The following is a 21025-nucleotide window of genomic DNA, read 5'->3' as shown; positions in this document are numbered from 1 at the left end:
AAAAGAAAAGTAATAAAGGGACAAGGGAGGCAACTACAAGCAGCAAATAGATGCCAAGTGTCCTAGGAGCTCAGAGGACAGAGTGATTTTTGTGGGCTACGGTACCTGAAGCTGTTTGTAGGAATCACATGCATATTGTTTCGCTCTGTGGGTAAAATAGAAGGGGCTCTCTTGCAGACATCTATACAGGATGACCTTCTTGTGTGAAGAGCTGCCCTACAGAGGGAGGGAGTGAAGGGAACCCACGCCTGCGATGGTGAGCAAGAGGAGGCCTCCTGGAATCTGCAGACATAAGGTGATAAGTTCATTTCTCTTGTGCTACCTGGAAAGTCACAGTGCTTTATTCTGAAAATAGGAAGATGTTGAGGCAACTGGATATTGGAAATAGCACACATTGGGGGTGGCAAAGGAATATAAAAACATATTTGGAAGTGCTGGCATTTTTTCGATTTTTACTTAAAATATAGTTAGTTAATACACAGTGTAGTGTTAGTGTCCAGTGTACAATATAGTGATTCAACACTTCGTACAACACCCGGTGCTCATGGGAGTGTTGGTATTAAGATGTTAAAAGTTTTGAAAATTGATGAGATAACCCTTTTATAATGAATTGAATAAAGAAGGGAGGCACACAATTTGCTGAAGGCACAACTAAAGGTAAGTAGCTGGTAGATGCCTGATAGCTGAAGGAGAGAAAAAAAAATCAATTATTAGGCAGCAAAAAGAAAGGTAAGTTACAATTGGGGAATGAAGAGCTCTGGAATGGAATTTGAAATAATAGCCAATAATAGAAAAGGCTGTCTTCTAACTGAATGACACAGGAGAATGTTTTATCCTTGCCAACTTTTGCTGTCCTGATCCACAGCTCACCTCAACATGCACACTTCGAAGCCTTGTTGGATTCTTCAGGTGCTGTGTTCCAGATAAAGCTTAAATTCCTCTTCCTTTCCTTAAACATGTCCTAGCATTTTTGTCATCGCTGGCGTTTTACTTATTACTTTCCCATGGCAAGCACTTGGTAAAGCTTACTGAGAAGTAGAAACACTCTGTGGGGTGGCCATGGAGAGCAGCACTCAGATGTCCCTTAGAGAGACCCTGCAGTGAGGAGGGTACTTATCAGACAGCCTCTAGCTGGTGCAACTTCAGATCTGCTGTGGTGGTCACATCAAGGCCACATTCTTCCCAGGATGCCCCCTCCAAAACAAAAGGCAAACTGCTGTATCTTATGCCTTCTTATCCAGAAAGGTAGCCCTCTTGGGCCCTGGAAGCAACACAGATCACACTTGCAAACTGCTGCAGCCTATGTGCTGAGTGACACGGAGGAAAGCTACCATCTTGGAGAGGGCTCAGAGCAGGGAAGAGTTTTGCAGAAGGCCCAAGCTGTAATGCAGGCACCCCTGCCTCTTGGGCCATACGATCAGGCAGATCCTTTCGTGTTGGTGTTTGGTGTCAGTGGTGAGAAAAGATACAGTAGGGAGATCATGGCAAGCCCCAGTGGAAGAATCACAATGCAGGTCCGTGGGGGATCTGAGGCAAGGCTATATCATCTGCAAAAGAGAATTGTCTGTCTTTCTTTAAAAAAAAAAAAAAAGTTTATTTATTTTGTGGGGAGAGGGGCAGAGGGAGAGAGAAAATCATAAGCGGGCTCCATGCTGTCAGCACAGAGCCCAACACGGGGCTTGATCTCACGAACCTTGAGATCACCTGACCCGAAATCAAGAGCTGGACACTTAACTGATGAGCCACCTAAGAGCCCCTAGAATTGTTTATCTTTTGAGAAACAGTTCCTGGTAAGTTGCTTGACCTTGGTAGAAAAGGAATGCTTGATCATAGGACACCAAGGGACCAGTCATCTAGAATTTCCCATTATAAACTGGGTCTTGTGGAGCCTGCCAAAACAAAAATCAGAAGGGGTCAAAGTAGTATACTGTAAGTTGGATACGGTATGTATAGAGTCAAGCTGAGTGGAAGCAGGGGGCATGAGTAAGTTACCAGAACAGGTTGCCCAGACCCCCATATCTGTAGTGTTGCACTGGGACCCCTTCCCTAACTCTCACCTGTGGGAAGATTGGGGTTCTATACAACTAGCTGAAAAAGGAAGAAAAGCCTGCATTTGGTTTATAGATGGACAGGCTCAGTATGCGGGTGAAGCTGAAAATGAATGGAGGCTGCACTCAGGAGTAGTCTTGAAAGTCTCTAGAGAGGGAGAATCTTTCAGAGGGGCAGAGTTGTGAGTGGTAAACATGGTCATCTATTTTGTGTGGAAGGAAAAGTGGTCTGAGGTAGGAATGCATGTAGACTTCTGGGTAATGGCCAACAGCCTGGGCATCTAGTCAGAGGCCTGGAAGGAAAGAGACTGAAAGATTGGAGACATGGAAGTTTAGGATAGAGACGTGGAAATGAACACATGGGAATGGACAGGAAATGTAAAGAGTTTGGTGTTGCATACCAATGCCTTCCATGGGAGAAGCACTGAAAACCCAAGCAGACAAAAGTACTCAGCCAGTTGATGTCAGCCCTCTTCCTTATCAACCACCCCAGATCTGGAACAAGGGACATATGAATTTAGTGGCCTCAGTGGCAGAGATGGAGGTTATACGTGGGCCCGCCAAGAAGGACTCAGGCTTATCAAGGCCAATTTACCTACTTTTGCCTCTGAATGTCCAACCTGTCAGCAACAGAGACTAGTTCTTGAGAATACCAATAATTTGCTTGGTGCCGAGTTGACTATATATTGAGCCCCTTCCAGCCTGGAAGAGCCAGTGGTTTATCCTCTCTAGAGAGAGACTCTCTTCTGGGTATGGGTTTACCTATTCTGCTCACAGAACCTCAACCAGTATCACCACTAGCCAGGAACTTACAGAATACCTGATCACAGGCATGGAATTTCGCACGTCACGAGTGACCAGGGGACCTACTTCAGAGTGAACGAGATCCTAAAATGAGCCCTGACCATGGGATCCATTGGTCTTACTACATGCTGCATTACATATTAGATACTGCATACCTCTATTGTCTATGAGGAGCTAGCCTCACAGAGTGATGGAATGGTCTAAAGGCACAGCTCAAGTTCCAGTTTGCTGGTAGTGATCTGCAAAGGTGGAGTGGTGCCCTTCAGGATGCAGTATATTCACTAAATCAGCTTCTGTGTAGCACTATGCTCAGTAGGAAGAACCCATAGGCCTGGGAACTAAGAGGTGGAAGCAAGTGTACCTCACTCAACCTCATGTCCAATGACCTGTTCATGGTCTTTGTTCTTCCTGTCCCTATAAGTCTGGGCTTTGCAGGGTGTCTAGTAGGGAAGTACTTTTGTAAGAGGACAAAATGAGAGTCCTGTTTAACTGCAAGTTTTGAGGAGGAAGAGGCTTTACTATAATGGGGACAGTAGGGAAGATATGTGGAACACAGGTGGTCCATTGGGTGCTTTCTGGTTCTCCACTGACCCTTTATGACTATGGATGCACACATTCAGCATCCCTGGTATGAGAAACGCATGGTTTACCAAGATTCAGACCCTCTAGGAATGAAAGTTTAGGTCACACCACCAGGTAAACCACTAGAACCTGCTGCTAAGGTAGGTGAGGGGAATTTAGAATGGTTAGAGGAAAGGGAGAAGATAATCATTCACAGCCCCAAGACCTACTACAGTCTACTGCTACTGTGGACCTACTACAGGGCTCCTATTTGTCCCATTAACTCCCCTTTTCTAAGCTTTCCCTTAAGAAGAGAGCTCCCTAGGGGCTCCTGGGTGGCTCAGTCAGTTAAGTGACTCTTGATTTCTGCTCAGGTCATGATCTTTGAGGGTCGGTTGTGAGATCGAGCCCTGCGTCAGGCTCTGCACTGAGAGAACGGAGCCTGCTTGGGATTCTTTCTCTCCCTCTTTCTCTGCCCCTCCCCTAATTGTGTGTGTGCTCTCTCTGTCTCTCTGTCTCTCTCCCTCTCAAAAATAAGCATTTTTTGAAAAAAAGAATAAAGTTCTCTATGAAATGATACGGAAAACTCCCTAAGATCTATTAAATGCAAAAAACAAGGTACAGTATAGTGTGTGTAACATGGCTGTATTTTTATTTGTATGTATGTAAAAACCTGTAAAGATACAGAGAAAAATAAAGGGAAGCGGGTGCCAGTGCTCCCTGAAGAGCATTTTGATTTGCTTTTAATTTGAACCTTGAAATTGTACTACCTATTGATAATTGTAATCAATTTTGCATCTTAGCATGTTATTTTAAAAGTCAGTACTTTATACATGATTGCATAGACTGCTGGTTGGCATATGACACAGTAATGTGTATAGTAGTGAGTGGACCTAATGAATTTTATGACCCTCAAAAACAGCGTCCCAAATGGAAAAAGACTGGGTAGTCCAGATGGCATGAGTGATTTCTGACTCACCAACTGATTGAAAAATTCATAGGTTGTTTGCCTGGCTGTGGCAGAGTGGACATTTAGAAACCTCCAGCTGTATACTGGTGTATCATTCCTGCTGTGTTTGGTGGTCTGAAAAGTTTTCTACTTCTAGGAGGAAGTAGGCACCACCGTGTTTTTTCTTCTGTGTTACAGCCTAGGCTAAATTATGCCTCATTTCCACACCTCAGATCCATATGAAATATTCCTTTAGGACTGATACTTCACCAAAGTGCAGGTTCGAATCTCTTGGTGAACATTTTCAAAAGATGCTTGTTCAGGTTCCCCCCTCCCCTAGCGAAATCTCATCACATACATTCTGAGAGCATCGCCATGATCCTAATGTATTTCCCTGATGAAGAATCACTTATGTAGGGCAATTTCCAAAACTCCCCTCATGACAATCACCAGGGGTTACTTGTGAAATAATACACATGCCCAAGTGTCTCCCATGGTGAATTCTGATTTAGTGGGTTTCAGTTGGGGCTCAGGAATCAGAGTGTTCTTCAGGGAAACATTGTAGGGCAGGCAGTCCCTCCATGTGGACTACCTTATGGTCCATAAATTGATAAAACAAATTCAGTGTTGCCTGACACCAGTGATCCTAATATTAGTTCATCTTTCTTGCATGGATTCTCTTTCAGAATGCTTTGATATTACAAATAATATTCTCCCATCATTTTAAAAGCAAAATTCAAAAGTACTATGTAAGAGCCTGTCTCCTAAGGATAAATGCACAGCAGACAGTGAATACTTACAAAAGAAAACAAGCCATTACTGGGGTGGCCTTGCAATCTAGACCTTAACAAAAATCTGAATACTCTAGACCAAATCAGTTGGTGGCCAGGGACAATCTCCATTCCTTTCCCTAACATCTCTGGAGCATTGACTCAGGGAGTTATGCTATCTTTAGTGATCACTGGCTTTGAGAGGACTGTCTCCTTCATCCATCTTGAAGCAGCAGGGCACAGAGTCTGGGCTAAGATGGGAAGACCTGAGGGTTACCACACAGCAAAGGACCTCGAGCCCCAGCTCCTGAGGTTTCCAGACAGTTTAGAATTACCTGGCAAGTGTCATGTGGCCTTGGACTAGCTGGGCACTGTGGCAACTGGGCACACTGGCCTGCCCCCTGCTACTGATTATTGGTACCTGGATTAGCTGGGTTTTCTGTCACTCTTGGGAGTTTAGAGCAGTGTTGAGATAGGAGGGGCTTAGGGTTAAACACATGGGAAGAAAATGTGTCCAAATGAACCTGGGACCACGTCTTCTAGATTTAAAAAAAATAATTATATCCGTTAAGTGAAAAAAAAATCTATTATGAGCAAATGGTTTAGAGAAGACTGAATCATACATATCTTAAGAGCCATTCTGCCCAATTGCTAACTGAATTTTACTAAAAAAAATCTGTAGTCTTTATAGTCACTTTCACACTGGCTATAATGTGTATATTTTTTCTTTGATTAGAGTCTCAGGGGGCTGGCTGTATGCAAGGGCGATTTTAGTTTGTGGTTCTTTTTCACCTCAAAGGCCAAAATTTATCATTTTCCTCAAAATTTATCATTCTTTAGATTGTCCCATGTTAATGTCATCATTATTTAAAAGACATTAAAGTGTTTTCAGTTACTTTACTCCTGTGAATGTAGTCTTCAGGTTTTCCTTCTGTTCATTTACTACATATATGTTATATATATATCATGTAGTATATATACTATATATATATAATATATATTATGTAATATATATTTAATTACATTACATGTAATAATCATGTAATGTACAGTCCACTGAGGGGGGTGTGGATAGATAGTAAGTTAATATATCATTGAAAATCGCTGTAATATAGAAGAAAAAGTAATGCTATGGAAAGGAATGTCAAGCAATACTTTCATTTAGATTGCAGGGTCAGGAAAGGCCTCCCCACCCATCTACCCATCCATCATACCAATAGATACTGCTCAGATGCTTCTCTAACAAAGTGACATTTAAGCTAAGCTCTGAAGAACGAGTAGGAAATAGCCTGGAAAATACATAGGAGATCAGCTGGAGAAGAGGAAATAACTGTGAGGTAGAACAGAGCTTGGCACATAGAAGGAACTGAAGTGGGAAAATATGCTGAGGCTCACTGAGCAAAGGAGAGGATCTTGGTGAGAGATGATAGTGGGGAGGGAGGCAGGAATGAGGGCATATTTGTGATCTTATTCTAAGAGGTCAGTAAGAAATGATGACTGTTTTGTCACTTATGCCATAGTTGGAGGTAAGGCAGAGAAAAAAAAAGAGGAAGAAGGGTAGTGCTGGAAAGAAAAATACGAAATTAGTGCTAAATGCCAACCTCTCCTTGTTCATTCTGATACACACCCTGAAGCAAGATGTGACCCCCTCTTCTAGAGAACGGTGTTTTTCAATCTTGAGAGATGTACAAATAGCTTTGGAAGGAAAAAAAAAAATTTATCCAGATCTTCCTCCCATGGTGGTTTAAATAATTTTATTTTTATTTGAATGTGTGATCATTGCATACATGTATACTTAAATATGTAAACCACAAAGTATACTTCTGTATGCTTAGTTTATTTACAACATAAGTTGAAAGCGATACTGAAATTAACAACCTGAATTTAATGTGACAGGTGATGTTTTGATGAATTGAAACTAATGCTTACATTTTAAAAAAATTATAGCCATGCCCACAGAGACATAGCTTCTCTGAATTAGCACATGGTGATGCCTTTGAGGACTCCTGTATGGGATCTATTAGGAAGCCTTTCTTTGTACGGTGTCCTGGCATGCCATTTGACTATTGCTTGGTAGAAGTGCATCATTTACAACTAGGTCTGCCTCTCTTCTCATTAGTCATAAACAAAGTAGAAAGACTCAGTGCCAAAGTTAGCCTAAACGTTAATACAAGATCAGCAACAGTCCATGGAGATGGAAAAATCTGGAATTACTAGACCCCTTAGAATACATGGGTTAACTCCCATGGGCATGTAGACTTCTGTTTGGAAGACAGTTCTATATGAGAGTGGGTTATTCCCAGAGTCTTCCTAGAGGAAACCATTCCTTCTCACAGAGCCATGGGGACAGGATGAACTGTTTCTTTTAACAGTCTCCAAAGGGATCTTTGGAATCCAAGGTTTGGTGGAGTCAAGAGGGATCATTAAGTTTTGAGCCTAAGGAGAGACCAACTGGGGTGTCATCAACAAGTGCCCGTGGTTCCTGTTTACGGCAAGGAAGACAAGATCAGAAAGAGGCAATCCAGAGGTCTCTGCCTCCCTGGCCTTGTGGGTGAAAAGGCTTCTAGCACTAGCTTCCCAAGTCAGGTACACAAACCCATCCATTGGAGTGTGGGAAGAAAATATTAAGGGTCCTGGGAAAGCTTAGCTCTGTCCTCAGGCACATAAAGAACAGCTTTCAAAGAAATGTGAGTGGGGACTGTAAAACTGAGCACTCAACAGTTTGTATAATTTTCCAAATGCAAAGAAGAGCCGGTAAAATAAATGTGCATTTCCTGACAAGGCAGAAGATGATGTAGTAGTAAATTGATCAGGTTGATATATGTGGAATGTCAACTAAAGTTTACTGTTGCAAGTTGTCACAAGTCTTCCCATCCATCAGCAGTGGGGTAGATGACACAAGGGCAGGGACTGGATGGAAGATGTGGTTGAATTCCAGACGATTAGTTAGAGCCAAGATTGAGTCCGCGCTGGGGAGGGGAGACCGCCACACGCTGACTACGCCTGGCCATGCTGGAGGGACCGGCCATGCATGACCTCAGACATAAACCCTCCAGCACATGCAGCAAGGCCAGAGCTCAAGTTCCAAGGATCCACCTGGACAAGATACCTCAGGGAGGCCAGTGAGGACAAGAGGCCGATTGTCAAGTCAGATGTCCCTTTTCTTGAGGTCAGGCGAAAACGAAGGCACCAGAACACTAGACCCATTCCCTGCCCCCATGCGCACCACCAGAGAGAGGGATAATGGAGAATGAGTATTTACCTCAGAGAGATTTGTATTATATGGCAGGTGCCTGAATTACCAGGAAAGGGACAAAATTAAGAGGAAATGGGTGGAAATGGGTCTCGTATTTAGTTATTCCACCATCAGTGGAAATGAATGCAGAAATATGCAACTGAAAAGAGGGAGTAAAGACAAAAACATAAATCAGGGCACAAAAGGCTGCATATGTGATATATATTTATATCACTTTAACACTAAGAATCAGGTCTTGTTTTAAGGGCCTCTATTTAAATTGTTCTGTAATTTATGAACTGTCCAGGTGAAAATTATCCAAGTGCCAGCTGATAGTACACTTTAAATACTACCCTGGACATTAAAAAGGTATTTCCCCGGCTGGCAGCCAGAAACATCAGAATCTGGAGCACAACTCCTGCGTATTGTCATTTTAAGAAGCCCAGGCGGAAGGACAACCACAATGTGCTAGAGTGAGGTTAAATTTCTCTGCCCTAAAATGAAAAAACAAGGCTTCCGTTCTCAGCCTTTTAATCTTCCTGTGTTTCCATATAGTTTTCTCATTTAATTCTTACAACCACCCCTGAGGGGCTACTATTATCATCCTGATTTTTATAGAGGAAATGGAAGCTTAAAGAGGTCCCCCAGCGGGGCCTTGATTGAGCAGGGCTTCAAACCCAGGTGGCTGGTTCCTAGCCCACACAGGCACACGTGTCACCCCTGCACCCCACTGCTTCCCCCCACGCTTTCTGCTTCTGTGTCCATTACCAATGTGATTTGTGTCAGGGCACGTGAAACCTAAAGAGTCCTGTTAGCAAAGCTAGAGATGTGGTTATTGCCAAGTGCAGATGATCAGCCAAGGTGAGCACTAACGTGGACGGATTATGAGCTTTGCTGAAGACCTGACGGACTGGGAAATGACCAGTGGTAAAGTCAGAGCCACTCACTTCTGGTGCATGGAGTAATGCATGTGGTAATTAGTTATTTATGTGTCCACGTTCTTCATTTAGAAAATCTGTATATAGTTACTTTCCAGGAGCTGTCACCTGTGCCCTGTATCATTGTATCCTTAATAGGAATTTCTGCGGCTTGTCATTTGGTCCCTTCCCTGTCCCAAGAGGGGAGTGTCTTAGTAACGAGGAGTGAAGGGATGGAACCAAGTGAGGTCTTCAAGTGCTCTGGTAACATTTGGACATTCCCAACAGACAGCAGTGGAAAACTCAACATTTGCCAAATTTCCAAATTGTGTTTATCAGTCAGGTTTCCCTCCATCCCCGCCCCCACCCCCCCACTCCGGCTTTGCAAAGTTTTCTTTCCTGAGCAAAGTTACCACCAACAGCAGTTTATGATAACAGTGAGATGCAAACGGTACACATGTAAAACTTAGGACTACAGAATTTAAAGCTTTTAAAGCCATAGCGTTAAAGCAAATAGACTGGGAATACTTAAGAACTTCTCATTATAACTCTCCTCCTGATAGAGTCTATTTGTATCCCTGGTTTTAGCCTTAGCAGACTTGGAGGGAGTGGTGAAAGATGAACGGGCAGTGCTCAGCCACAAGGGGAGAAAAACGTCATCCGGGCCCCAGAATAGCAACAGCAATAAATATGGTCATGTCGCTCTTCTGCTGAGGCCGAAACGACAGACAGGATCACATTTGCGGCACCAAGCAGGCCTCCTGGCGATGGGGGGCTGGCTCAGGAGTTGGGAGGAGACATGTACAAAAGCTGATGCTGACTGAGAGGCTTGATTTTGGAGCTGTGATTTAGCACACGACACGAGAGGGCACAGAACCCACCACAGAGCTAGACGGGGCCCTGCAGCCTTCTGGCCCCAGGGGACTAAGTTCTAAATCAGCTTTTAGGACAGCTGGCTCAGGACTCTTGAGAGCTGAGCCGTGAACTTCCTTGCACGTCTGCCTGAGAACTTGCTGTTATCTGCAGCTGCCACAGCCATCAAGGCACCTGTGTAACGAGGAAGGTGAAAAAGAGGGCTCTTGTTGGTCATCGGTTACTTGAGGAGGGCCCATCGGATTTCAGCTACTTCATTGTACGGAATCAGCACCTTCGCTCTGGGAAAGTCTGGGAGGAAGGGGCGTCTCCCTCCCTCTAAAGCTACTCAAGTCTCCTCTCCAGACCAAGTTTCTGGGCTCTAGACATTTCTGGGACTCGTGGCGCTTCATCTTCGTGTGTATTTCAGTGTCCCACTTTGTGTGTATTTCAGTGTCACATACTGTATGGTCATTTTTCCGAGTGCTTGTGATCTTACCATCTTCATATCGTTTTGCCACTTGGAATTGGCAAAACTGTGCTTTTACGTTTGCAGAACTTGCATGGAACACTAGTCTTTTAGGCTGAAAAGTTGACATACGCATCTTTTTGGAACCCAAAGTATCACCTGAATTTGACCAGTTTTTTTTTTTTTCTTTCTATTGAACTGCCATGCCCTAAAAGGATGTAATTCCTTCTAAAGCCAAGCTCCTTTTCTCTGTGAGGCTCACTGGTCTCCCCAACCAGTCCCCAATGTCACTTAGGGAGTTGTTGTAAACAGGTTCGTTGTGGTCACGTCACCCATTTCTCTCACGCAGCTTTAACAAGTACAGATTCAATTCCATGCTGTCATTCGTCTCAGTTATATGCTTAGGATTTAAATTAATCTTTTCTCTATGAACCAGAATATTGCTTTTATCTGAAAAAAAAAAAAGGCATGTAAAAATTAAAGCAAATGCTGCTTTAGACTTTGCTATCTCCATGTAAGATTCCGCACTTTATTCTATTGTCACTATTATCTTATGCTTCTTTAGGATCTTGTTAAGATCAACAAGATAAATGAAGTCGTTTCTGTAGCATTAGCTCTTATGTTTGTTCTCCCAGCATCCCTGGTGACATTGGGTGGTTAAGAAGAAAGTCATTCCATTGTGTTGGAGTTGGTGCCAAAGGAACATAGACGACTATTTGGTGCCCAGGATACGCTGCTGCCCAGAACCTTATCTTGTCCTATTTATACATTAACAAAGCAAAATCTTACTTAGAGCAATCCTTGCAACATTAGCATTTTCTTTCTTTAAAGCTTATGTCTCTGAGTTTTTATGCCATTTTTCTCATGTGGCCAGAGACAGTGTAGGCATAAATTAACTTCTCCACTTATTATTTAGTGACTGAAAGAACACAAAAGCGAGGGTATTGGAAAAATAAATTCCAACGTATTATTGAATATTCTAATTTGAATTACAAAGATAAGCGCTGAATGATCTTACATCCCTGGAAAGATTCCTTTAAACATAAAAAGAGAATGATAAGGTGTTTGGGAAGGCTACCTGAGGCACTTATTGGGAAATGGGGAGAAAAAGTCACTTTCCACTGAGAGAATGGCATTCTGCTGTGAAAGGGTAAACAGTACACAAGCACATTGTAAATTGGTAAGAAAACTCTTAACTTTAGGAAGGATAACTAATACAAAGATGTAATTTCAGAGCCAAGCTGTAAGTATCTTGTAGGGAATATGCTTTTTCTAAGATTGTGTCTGAGTATCCTAGAGGCTTTTAGAGCTACAAACATTTATAAATAGACCTTTTTATTATTGTCATTAATGAAAGAAACATTAGTGATATTATCCAAATGCTAGTTAAGCACACTGGGAAGCGACTCCTTTTTTTCTCCTTGACCTCTCTTACCTTCATATTATAATTGCTGTTTGCCTAATATGATTAATACAATCATCAAAATGTTCTTCTAGTGATCTACTCCAGTGGCTAGCATCAAGTCTAGAAATGAACTTGTGTAGATCTATGCGTAGTACCTAAGTATTTTATTGTTATTTCTTTCATTGGAAATATTTAATTTCCACCTAATGCTGATGTTTTAATACGTATTTGTGAAGTGTAAATAGCTAAAATTTACATGAAATTATTAGAGAGAATTGCCAAAAATGAAGTTCCACGTTTCAGCCAATGTGGCAGCGAAACTCCTCTGACTGGAGAGGTAACATTTACCCAGCGTGTTAAAAAAATACCAGTTACTTTTACCATCCTATCACTATTCTAATTCTTATATATCCTATGCAAAAAATTGTGTTAAATACTTAACATTTTATAAGTCACAATTAATCCTCAATCTATCCCAATGAAAGTGATATGATTGTTTTTCCTGGTTTATGAGTGAGGAAGCTATGCCCATGATCACATAGCTGGTGAGCAGTGGAGCAAGGATTTGTTTCCTGCTCTGACTTCAGAGTCCGAGCTCTTAACTGCTATGCTGTGGTCTGCAGTGGGGGGTGGCACTAAATTAAAGTGGACAAGTTATACAGTGAAGTATAAATGCAGGCACCACACCCATACAATGAGAGGATCCCATGATAGATATGGGATTGCTGTGTCCAAATCCTTCATTGGACAGTCAAGAAATGGACCGAAGTCAGACTGTGGTATAATAATGGAGGGCTCTTGAGTTGGCCTGTATCTTGGCTGAGGCAAGTGGGGAACCTCTTGGAAGATGTGGGGTGGCATAGGATGTGCATAGGATTTAGAGCTGGAAGCCTTTAGTTCCTGCTCTACCAATGATCAGTGAGGTGGTATGCGTCGTATCTCAGTGCTGATTCCTTATCTCTAAAAGGGGGATTGTTGGGAAAATCAAATGAATACTGTTTTTAAGGCACTTTGTAAACTTTTGAAAGATATTAGATACTATTAGAGGAGTGTTGGTAGAAATTTGTAATAAGTGTTTAGTTTTAAGAGCATAGTTTTTCTGTCCTGTTATTCCCCATTGTTTTCTATGAACTCTAAACAATCCTGGACAAAAAATTCCTGAGCTAAAACAGTTGGTGACTGAAGGAATAGGTAATATTTGCATATGAGGCTAGAGAAATCAGAGCTGATGACACTTTGGTTGTCCCTCATATACTGAGGCTGCATCTTGTAGTGGCATGAACATGATCTCTAGACCAGACTTCTGGGGTTAATAGTGTGGGTTTGGGAAATTTTGTGACCTGTCTATGTCTCAATATCCTCATCTACAAAATGGGGATGATATTTCTCCCTGTCTTAAGGGATTTTGCAAGTGTTAAATACAATCTACACGTAAGTGCTTGAAACAGTTCCTGGCACACAGTAAACACTCCAAAAAATATTAGCAACCATGTAAGACAAATACATCTTTCTTCAAAGTATATATTAGTCCATATTCATGTGTTTATTCTGAAGTGTATACCATTCATCACAGAGATAGATGAGATAGATGAGAGGGTGAACAGATACGTCAAATTTTTTCCACCAGAAATATGGCTCAAAGTGAGTTCTCTACTCAAAAATAAAGAACTTAGTGCATTAACATTAGTAGCCATTCTTTGAGGGACTAGAAAATTAATCAAATTATTATAAGTCTACAGTGACCTCACAGCTAGAGCCTCCTGAATTAACAAGTTGCACTTGGTATTGAATATGATTATTTGCTCTGGGATGCAAGAAAGACCAGAGGCAACATTTTAGAGTTTCAGAAGCAAGTTTGGGCTATTCTAAGGTCATTGGGACTTTTGCTCAGAAGCCTGCAGTAGGTAATCTGCATTTTTGGAGAGGAAGGTGGAGGTGTCTTGGCATCTTGGGCCTATAAACTATAACTGGTAACTTGGCACCATAGTTTTACCAGACTGTTTTGTGGAAGTAGTTTCAAATTATTTGCCTTTTTTCCCCAGATACCATAAGTCAGGCTTTTGACTTCCATACCCTGTTCTTTATAAATTTTACAGATGGGGCAAAGCAGGGATGGAGAATTGGAACCGTTCATCAATTTTATACTGAATTGGTAGTTCTTAAACCCTACCGGCAACAGAGAAACCTGGAGGGCTTAAAAAAATTTTTTTTTCTTAAGTTTATTTATTTTTGAGACAGAGAGAGACAGAGCATGAACGGGGGAGGGTCAGAGAGAGAGGGAGACACAGAATCGGAAGCAGGCTCCAGGCTCTGAGCCATCAGCCCAGAGCCCGACGCGGGGCTCGAACTCACGGACCGTGAGATGGTGACCTGAGCTGAAGTCGGACTGAGCCACCCAGGCGCCCCCTGGAGGGCTTTTTAAAACACCAGTTGCTCCAGAGTTTCTGATTCAGTAGAATGTGTAGCAAGTTGCCAAGTGAGGTTGATCTGTCTGTCAGGGGTTCACACTTTGAGAACCACTATGATAAATCAAGTACAGGAGTCACATCGATCAGAGCTCTGGTCAACTAGCCAGAATTATTGCAGTTCTTTTACCAAATCAGTGTACTCCATGAGCCATCTCTTAGCCCATTCAATTAGATAATACCTTGAGTCCTGCAGATGATTGAGAATGTTAGACAACAGGATTTATTCACGTTTGAAAAAAAAAAATCTCAAAAATAATTTCTAAATAAGGACTTCCCCTCCTTTTTTCTTATGCTCACACGAATTACAAATTCTATGCAACTCACATGGGTCAGATAACTGGCATGGGTCAAAGCAGAGCAGGGGAAGTAGCTTCTGGGTGCTTAGTATTAAGGTTGCTATTATCAGGAGGAAGTGGAGACAATGCTGTTTTTCTACATATGAGTAAAAGATTTTCTTCTGATTTTGGAAAATTTGATTTTGAATGAAATAGCTTAAGTAGTTAAGTGTACTCTCCTGGGAATACCACCATTTCTGTTTTCTAATTTGCAAAGCAAAAAAAAAAAAAAAAAAAAAAAAAAAAAAAAAAAGACTATTCTTAAAAAAATAGAGACCTCTTGTGGTCATTCATAAAAGTACTTTAAAAAACAGAAACCTAGAGTATTAACAATTTGTCAAAAGGTTTCAAGATCTCTGGCTTAGTTGATATACGTTAAAATACTATACACACACACACACACACACACACACATATATACGTATATTACCTAATACCTGCCAAAATAGATGACTGGTAGGACCTTGAATAATAGTAACTTTTATAAATATATACATCATTCCTTCATGACAGTTCTTTATGATAAATCAAGACTTGATTGAAGCAGAGGACACCAAAGGGACATATTATAACTGTCTAGCACAAGGACTTTTCCCAAACTGGTTATATCTGCATAGCCAGAATATCTGGAGGATTTTTATCGTAATTGTATAGGTCAGGTGACTCAGGCACGGAGAGGTTATGTGATCTATTATTTCTAACATTAATCAAATTCACTTTCATTTCATTCTTTAAAATGTTTAAATGAATAAAGAACTTCAGTACATATTAACATAAAAGGCAGTTCACTTTAGAGTCATGAGTTCAGAGTCAGAGTTCAGAGTCAGGATCCACAGTCCAGATTTGTAAATATCAAATTCTGTCAAATAAAATTAGCTTTACACAGAATTTCTAGAGCAGTAAACCAAACATGCTACAATTTATTATTAATTATTATTTTTTGTTGTCATTATTTGCTGCTCGTGGTGGCAGTGATGGCTAGTTAGTATTTTTTTTCTATTAATTAAAAAACAGTTTGGGGCGCCTGGGTGGCGCAGTCGGTTGAGTGTCTGACTTCAGCCAGGTCACGATCTTGCGGTCCGTGAGTTCAAGCCCCACGTCGGGCTCTGGGCTGATGGCTCAGAGCCTGGAGCCTGTTTCCGATTCTGTGTCTCCCTCTCTCTCTGCCCCTCCCCCGTTCATGCTCTGTCTCTCTCTGTCCCAAAAATAAATAAACGTTGAAAAAAAAAAAGAAAAAAAAAAAAAAAGAAAAAAACAGTTTGGATGGGGCACTTGGGTGGCTCAGTTGGTTGAGTCTCTCCCTTGATTTTGGCTCAGGTCATGTCTTGTGATTCGTGAGACGGAGCCCGCGTAAGGCTCTGTTGTGACAGGGTGGAGCCTGCTTGAGATGTTATCTCCCTCTCTCTCTGCTCCTCCCTAGCTCTTTCTCTCAAAATAAGTAAATGAATATTTAATAAATTTTTAAAAAAGCAGTTTGGAGCATTTTTTTTATGTACCAAGCACTATTTAGGGTTCCTAGGGATACCAAGGCTCAGAATGCAACACAGAAGGAAGATATGTAAACAGTAATTTAATATGACAGTTTATGCTTTAATAGAAGTATGTGTAACTGTGGGGCTAATCTTCAAGAAGGTGACTGTATTTTCCTCAAAGTCTATCACAGGCAGTGTAAAGCTTGAAAGTCCACAACTTTGGCTTAAAGCTAGCATAATGTAGTAGAAAATAATACCTTGATGAGTAGTCAGAAAAGTCACATTTGAGTTATAGTTCTTTCACTTACTATAGGATTTTGGACTAGTCTCTCAGTCGCTAAACCTTATTTCCTCAATTATAAATTAGGGGCAGTAGCTGCCTTACAGGCTATGATGGGGATCAAATGAAACTGTAAGAAAGTGGTCTGTGATCTTTAATGCAAAAAAATTCTACATTGTGCCTTTTGTTTAGAAGGTATTATTAGTATTAAACACCAATGCAGTATTCAATTCACTCAGTGTTTACTGTGTTTCATGGTTGTGCTGCTGGGAAGATGTGCTAGAGAAAGTGCTCATTGTTTGAAAGTGGGCTGATAGATGCATGCATATCTACTTATTCCCTAAACACAGTGAAAAGAATGAAAAGGAAGTAGGGGGTGGTTGTCTGAGAAGTGGAGAAGGAAGCAGAACTAAAGCCGATTGGGAAAGGTACCAAGTACAAATTAATATACAAATGTATGCATTCACAAATATACTTAGAGTTCTCCTGATCAAGACAGTTTATTAAATATTAAATAGGTGCATTCAGTGGTGTGCTGGTAAATATTTAAAAACCAACTTTCTTGAAAAAAAACAAACAAACACATTATATATACTACTTGCTGATTTCTGTAGTGTCAATACCCCTACCATGACTAATTTCAAGTTACTAACATGACATCCCTGAACAGGGAGTTAGGAAGGGATGCATTGTAGCACACCCTTATATATGATTTCCATCACAGATATAAGAGACATAAATAAACTCAAGAGTATAATTAATAATTAACAAAATAGGAGTTTTGAGTTCTTGTTAGCTTTATTTTAAAAATCATTCGTTTAAATGCAGTTCAATTTTATATAATTTTTAGTAATGGCTGGGTTGAACATCCAGCTTGTAAAATTCCTGAAAATGTAACCATCAGCTCTCAAGAGCCTGTATGAGCCAGAGGCGGCATAACAATGGATATACTGGTAATTGCACTACTATGGTACTAGTTACAGTAAAGATCATCACCTCTTCTGGGAAGACCATCTGTATGAGGTGCCTTGTCTGTATTCCTACCATAATCTCCTAAATATCAAAGCAATTACCACATATGTTGAAATCTCATTTCTTTTCCTCACACTTGAGTTCCCAGTGACTATGAGTTTGAACTCCTTGTCTTCTGCATCTAGCACTGTTCCTGGGACAAGATCAACAATGCATATTGAAGAGATAAATTGACCTTTATCTGGCTGCTGTTCTCCAGGAACCCACGATCTATTATTATGGACACACAGCTACAGAATATATACACAATTTAGTCAAATCTCTGAATAAACAAGTGAATGGATAATAAATTTTTCATATAACCTACAAGTGGATTTTAGTGGGATGGAAAATAACAGGAATTATGGATCAATGAGTAAAGATGTAACAGTTTTTTTCCTACCCGTAGCATGATTAAAACAGAACAAAACCCCCAAACACCACCAATGTTCCTTATCTTGTTTACTTAATGATGTTGTTTTAATATTCACATCTTTAAGAGGTAAAAGCAACACATATCTGTTTATAGAAAAATTACTATATGTACAAGCATAAAGACATAAAAGCCATCTGTATTTTACAAGATTGATATATTCGTGAGGATGGGTTAAGGCAATAGCACCTGGTAATCACAAAAAATTACAATGGCTTAGCTAATAATTGGAGGTTTGCAGACTGAGATTGGTGTGGTGGTTGGTTCTGCTCCCAGGTCCTTAGGGGCTCAATTACCCTGCAGCTCATGGCTTTGGTCATCCCTGGGATGTGGTCCCACCCCTCATGGTCCAAATCAGCATTCACCCTCCCAGAAGCAGGATGGGATAAAGAAGAAGAGGCACAGGACTAACAGTTTGCTTAAGAAAACTTCCCATAACTTGCCCTATGGGATGTCCATTACATCCCATTTATTAGAATGTGGTCATAAAGTCACATTTAGGTGCGATGGAACCTGGGACATGCAGTCTTTATTCTCAGCAGGTATGTGCTTAGCTAAAATTTCTATTACCACTGACGAAAGAGAAAGTAGAATTTTAGGGCCATCTGCTGGGATTTGCTAAAAGTTACTTCCTTAGTTAAACTGAAAATAGAAGAATAGTTAGGTTAGAAGTTATGCCCATTTTCAAGGTTTCTGATGCATATGTATGAATTTCCCTTCAGAAGCTATGTATACATTTGTACTCCCAAAGACATCTATGAATACTTAACATTAAACACCCACACAGTAATGGATCAGTTCATTCAGTGTTTGCTATATGGCTTTGTGGAAGATATGATAGAGAAAGTACTCAGTGTTTGACAGACCTGAGATTTATTGTGAGAATGCTTTCAGCAGCAAGTGACAAAAGAGCTGCCAAGAGTGTTGATTCTATTCAGATAGTGAGGCGAGTGAATTAAAGAAAGGTAACTGTATAGTATTTGTTGGAAACTGAAGTTGAAGAATTTAAAAGGAAGTTTTTTTCTGAAGAGGAATGGAAATGGAGGATTATATAGGTAGTTGTAAAAATTTTGAAAGTATATTATGCCCTCTTAATCTCATGGAGGAAGTTTCCACATATACTTTCATCAACCGGCAATATCCTAAGTGCTTTATATACATTCTCTTACTAAATTCCCACAGCAGCCATATATTTTTATATATCCATATTTTACACATGACAAAGTGAAGTCTCAGGAGAGGTCAAGTTAGGGGTGGAGCCAGAATTTAAACCTCACTCTGTCTCATTTCAAAGTCTTACTTTTCCCTCTTCTACTATAAAGAATGAACTGATTAAAAAAAAACAAACAAACAAGTTTGGTAAGGGTCATTTTGCATATTGAATTAACATATTAATTAATTTATTAACCCATAGCTTATATCCATAAAAAGGCATTTTAAAATCTTTAAAAATTATAAAAGAATTATAGAGAACAACAGTGAAGTGTTGTAAAGGGGAGGAAAGACCTCATGAGATTTTGTCTTTCCTTTTTGACCTGAGTTGCATACTTGCCTCTCTTTTCTTATAGAACCTTGTGTTCATTCTAAGGCTGACAGTTCTCATCTCTATTGTGTTGTCTATTTATATCGTTGTCTCTGCCACCAGACATTTCTTGAGTGCCCGGTCTTTGTATTCTCAGAGCCTACTGCATTGCTTGGAATGTAGTAGGTGTTCAGTAAGGATTTACTGAATGAGTTATACAAACATTCATTTTATGGTCATATTAACACATTGGCTAATGGAGAATTTTTATTAATTTAATATTATGCCAAATTTTAAGAGGTCTATAATAATAACTAGTATAAAATTATGGTTTTCACTCTGGCTATGAAGAGGATATTATAAAGCAACCGAACTTGTGAATATTATTGTCTACATCATGTCAGGCTATTTTGAGGGTTTAACATTGTATTTACTTATTTGTCAGGAAAACCTTATGGGTTAAAGAGAATTATCACCTCCACTTCAAAAACAAGTACATGAATCCGGGTAGTTCTGCTTTAAAAATTCTGTGTTTAACAACTAGGCTGTTTTAAGTCGTCGTTGGTTATGAGATCTATTATCATTTATTATTATTCCTTTGCATGACTCCATAAGAGCATCTTGTAATGAAAACTCACGGATCTTCACCCTGTTTCGTCAACCAGAGCTTCCTTTCCGCTTGGGGCACAAACCCTCCAAGAGGAAACCTAAGTATCCTAGGAAGTTGCTGCTTTTATACGTGAGCAACCTCTACTCCACCCTACCAAACCAATGAGTAATTTGCACTCAACATTATTCATTACTAACTTTAGTATTCAGGGACTCTAATTTTAGATTATTTCCCCAAACACATCCACTTTCGCCTTCCATGTGTCTTCCACACGCCAGAGACTTCCAGGCGCGCAGACACGCCCGCATCTCGGCGGACGCGGCGCTGCAGCTTTCTTGCCGGTGAAACTACACTTCCCAGTGGTCTGTTCGTCCGCGCGAACCCATCTTTCCCGGATCCCGGCGGCAACTCGGAAAAACTAACGACGCTTTGCGGGGCAGTGTGGGTGGGAGAAATAAAGGGCCGACGGGCAAGGCCCTACTAGCGCACCCCAAAATGGCTCGGAAGCAGGACGAGCAGAGAGGGGGCGCGCCCTTGATGGCGGAAGGCAAGTCGGACGCGGAGGTTAGGCTCATTCTGTACCACTGGACACATTCTTTCAGCTCTCAAAAGGTAATTACAGGCCTCTGCTGGGGCGGGCGGCGCGGCTCGGGTTTCAGCACCGGGACAGCTCCCTCAGGGCTCTCTCGGGTACTCCGGCGCATCTGCAAGTAGGCCTCTAAAGCCCTAACCCGGGCAGGCGCTCCCTGAGGGCAGGGATGCGCGCTGCGAGCGAGCACGGATGATCAGTCTGGGATGGAAAGGGTATGACTCAGGCTTTGCCACTCATGAGATGCGACAAAAAAAAAAAAAAAAAAGGCATCACTTTAGGTATTCGGGCAGGA

General features: G+C 41.0%; 1 protein-coding gene across 4 annotated transcripts in view; it reads left to right on the top strand.

Annotated features, from left to right (window-relative positions):
* GDAP1 (ganglioside induced differentiation associated protein 1) overlaps positions 1–21025 on the top strand; it is a 47171-nt gene that overhangs the window by 6977 nt on the left and 19169 nt on the right. Inside the window, exon 3 of one of the 4 annotated variants that reach the window (XM_045454850.1) lies at positions 178–295. In XM_045454850.1, coding sequence (XP_045310806.1) covers positions 254–295 — 42 coding nt within the window. In that variant the 5' untranslated portion in view covers positions 178–253. Of the gene's footprint in view, positions 1–177; positions 296–20540; positions 20754–21025 lie in introns of those variants that run through there. The other 3 variants (XM_045454852.1, XM_045454849.1, XM_045454851.1) reach the window with 3 other exon arrangements.

This window comes from Leopardus geoffroyi, chromosome C3 (genome assembly GCF_018350155.1).
Source record: "Leopardus geoffroyi isolate Oge1 chromosome C3, O.geoffroyi_Oge1_pat1.0, whole genome shotgun sequence".
NCBI lineage: Eukaryota > Metazoa > Chordata > Mammalia > Carnivora > Felidae > Leopardus > Leopardus geoffroyi.
Note: the sequence above shows the minus strand (reverse complement) of the source record. Positions and strands in the feature narration are given on the sequence as shown.